The sequence below is a fragment of the Hipposideros armiger genome, unplaced genomic scaffold (assembly GCF_001890085.2).
Source record: "Hipposideros armiger isolate ML-2016 unplaced genomic scaffold, ASM189008v1 scaffold_286, whole genome shotgun sequence".
Lineage (NCBI taxonomy): Eukaryota > Metazoa > Chordata > Mammalia > Chiroptera > Hipposideridae > Hipposideros > Hipposideros armiger.
Genome location: NW_017731636.1, coordinates 2,069,535 through 2,072,716, shown reverse-complemented (window position 1 = coordinate 2,072,716; position 3,182 = coordinate 2,069,535). Strand labels below are relative to the sequence as shown.

Here is a 3,182-nt window from a genome sequence, read left to right as displayed (position 1 = left end):
CCTTTGCTCATGCTCACACTGCGTCCCACCTCTATCTAGAATGTCTTTTCTTTTGCAATCTAGGGCCTTCGCTTTCTTTAGGAATTCTCAGGAAAGGAGCCTATATTTGTTACCTATTACCGCTATAATAAATCACCACAAACTTAGTGACTTAAAACAACACATATTTATTCTCTTACAGTTCTGAGGCCAGAATTAGAAAATGGGTCTCACTAGTCTAGTATCTTGGTGTTGACAGGGCTGCATTCCTTCTGGAGACTCTGGGGGAGAATTTGTCTCTACCTCTAGAGATTGCCTGCAGCTCTTGGTTTGTGGCCCCATCCTCCATCTTCAGAGCCAGCAGAGTAACGTCTCCAAATGTCTCTCTAACTGTGACCCTCCTGCTTCCCTCTTATGAAGGCCCTTGCGATTGATTACACTGGGCCCTCNAATCCTTATTTTTCTTTCCACAATTGAATGGAATGCTTCTTTTTAATTTGTTGTCCACCACAGCCTCAGACAGCCCTGGATTTGCATCTCTCTCGCTCTCACTGACTTGCTCTGTGACCTTAAGTACAGTGCTGCATGTCTCTGAACTTAATTCATTCAACAAGTTGAACTGATTGCCAGGCACTATCCTAAATGCTGACAAACATCCCTGACTTTGTGGGGCTTACCTCTGAGAATCTGATGGGATAACGGGGCACAAGAATAATGAACTCCTGCCCCCATCCTGCCTGATCCCCCACTTTGAGACGCCTTACTCCATACCGGCAACCCAGTCATTGGGCTAAGTGGACATATCCCAGGAAACCCTCACTCTCCTCCCTTGACCACCGTTGCTAACCTTCGTTGCCCACCTGGACCCAGATCCCATGGCTGATCCCAGGGCTCAGCCAACAGCCCCACCGTGACCCAACTCTGCCCCTCAGCCTGCTGTGGTGGCTGGCCTTGCTCACAGGGGCAGGCCAATGTGCTGGGGGTTGCCCAGTCTAGAGTTGGGTGTGGATTTGCCACGCCCAGGGTCTGACGTCATAAAGGGCCTGGCCTCAGCTCTGCAGGCAGGCCTGCCCCTGCCTGGCTGCACAGTGGCAGTATCCCTCCCCTCCCCCCACCCCTCTCAGGGGAGGTGCCCACCCGTCCCTGAGAACTGGTACTATGAAAAGGTAAACTCACCGGGCAGAGCCACGCCCGGAACCAGCAGCATCCAGCAAGGTCTTTGCTGAGGGACCTACACCAGCTGCTGCCTCCTCCGCACCCACCCTGATCACCTGGGCCCCGGTGCCCACTTCACCTTCTTATCTGCCTCCGGCTCTACTCCCCCCTGGGCATGGCTAACTACTACAAAGTGCTGGGAGTACAGTCAAGCGCCTCCCCGGAAGACATCAAGAAGGCCTACCGCAAACTGGCCTTGCGCTGGCACCCCGACAAGAACCCCGACAACAAGGAGGAAGCTGAGAAGAAGTTCAAGCAGGTGTCAGAGGCCTATGAGGTCCTGTCCGACTCCAAGAAGCGCTCTGTGTATGACCGGGCTGGCTGTGACAGCTGGCGGGCTGGTGGTGGGGCCAGCACCCCCTACAACAGCCCCTTCGACACCGGCTACACCTTCCGGAACCCCGAGGACATCTTCCGCGAGTTTTTTGGTGGCCTGGATCCTTTCTCCTTTGACTTGTGGGACACCCCTTTCAACAATGACCATGCTGGCTGGGGCCACGGCTCGAGGGGCGCCTTCCAGGCTGGCTTTGGTGAGTTCCCGGCCTTCATGGAGGCTTTCTCGGCCTTTGACACGCTGGGTCGTTGTGGGGGCGCCAGCCGCACCGCCTTCTCGTCTACCTCCCTCGGGGGCTCTGGCTCTGGCAGCTCGGGGTTCAAGTCGGTTATGTCATCCACCGAGATGGTCAATGGACACAAGGTCACCACCAAGCGCATCGTGGAGAACGGGCAGGAGCGCGTGGAGGTGGAAGAGAATGGGCAGCTTAAGTCGGTGATCATTAATGGCAAGGAGCAGCTCAAACGGGTGGACAACAAGTAGGCATGTCCACCCAGGCCCTGCTCCCACCGTCTGGCCGAAGGCTCAGGCTGATGGTTAATAAACATGACAAGTGAGTTCATGGAAACAACTGGCCCAGCTTAGGGGGTTGGCGGGTGTCTTAGCAAACCTGCGTGGCGCTGACTCAGCACGAGTGGACATGCAGAGCAGTCTGTGCCCCTGGGCCTGTGGGTACTGCCTCTCAAATCCAGGCTGTGTTAGCGGGGAGCGCAGGGGTGGTTCTGCAGGTGATTTATGATCTCTCGCCTGTCATCTGTATTGATAAATACCATGACCATCCATCCATCTCAATCCAACCCCGTGCCTCCACACCCACCATTGATTCCTGTGTGGCTGTATCATCCTGTCACAGGGCTTTGGCCCCAACTTCTAACTTCTGACCCCCGCCGTGATTCTTCACGTGGTTGTGGTGCCAAAGCCTACATTGCATCATGTTACCTGCCTTGCTTTAAACCTTCAGTGGCTCTTCCCTCTCCTCTAAGCATAAAGACCTCAGGCCTCATTCTTACCATGAGACCCTGGTGACCTGGCCCTGCCCACCTTCCTAGTCTTACCTCCCCCCAACCCTCACTCTCTGAGCTGCAGCCATATTGTCCACCCCTCTGTTCCTCCACTGCATCAAATGCCTGACAGCCTCAGGGCCTTCACGCATACCGCTCTCCCTAGTCAACACCCACTCATCTTCAAGCCTTTGCTCAAACATAAGTTCTCCAAGGAGCCCTTACCTGACACCCCGATTCTGAATCAGCTTCCCACCCACCTGCTCGGCTTTCTCATTGCCCCCACACCTGTTTCTTCATGGCCCTTATCTAGTCATCTGTGTGACTATTTGAGAAATGGGTTCAATCTCAACCACACTGAGGTCCAAGGGAGCAGGGCCTGCACCTGCTTCGTCTCTCACTGTGTCCCCAGAATCTATATAGATCAATGACTGGCACACAAGGGCAGGGCACATATTTGTTGGAACAATGAATGTTTCTGGTTGTGTGAGGGTGTGTAGGTATGTGGACTGTGTTGTGTGTGCTGTGTGCTGTGTGGTGTGTGTGAGTATGTGGGGTGTGTGATATGGTTGTGTGAGTGTGGTGTGTTGTGTTTGATGTGATATGGTGTGTGTGAGTGTGTGGTGTATGTGATGTGGTGTGTGTGAGTGTGT

The 3,182-nt window shown here is 54.1% G+C and overlaps 1 protein-coding gene across 1 annotated transcript; it reads left to right on the top strand.

Annotated features, from left to right (window-relative positions):
* Window positions 1-1,306: 1,306 nt before the first annotated feature.
* On the top strand, window positions 1,307-2,033 carry DNAJB8 (DnaJ heat shock protein family (Hsp40) member B8). Its single transcript, XM_019658659.1, has one exon. It carries the CDS (start codon window positions 1,310-1,312, stop codon window positions 2,009-2,011), a length of 702 nt encoding a protein of 233 aa, XP_019514204.1. The 5' UTR covers window positions 1,307-1,309; the 3' UTR covers window positions 2,012-2,033.
* Window positions 2,034-3,182: the final 1,149 nt, after the last annotated feature.

Coding starts and splice junctions, on each gene's coding strand:
- DNAJB8 (XM_019658659.1), top strand. CDS start 1,310: ATGGCTAACTACTACAAAGTGCTGGGAGTACAGTCAAGCGCCTCCCCG.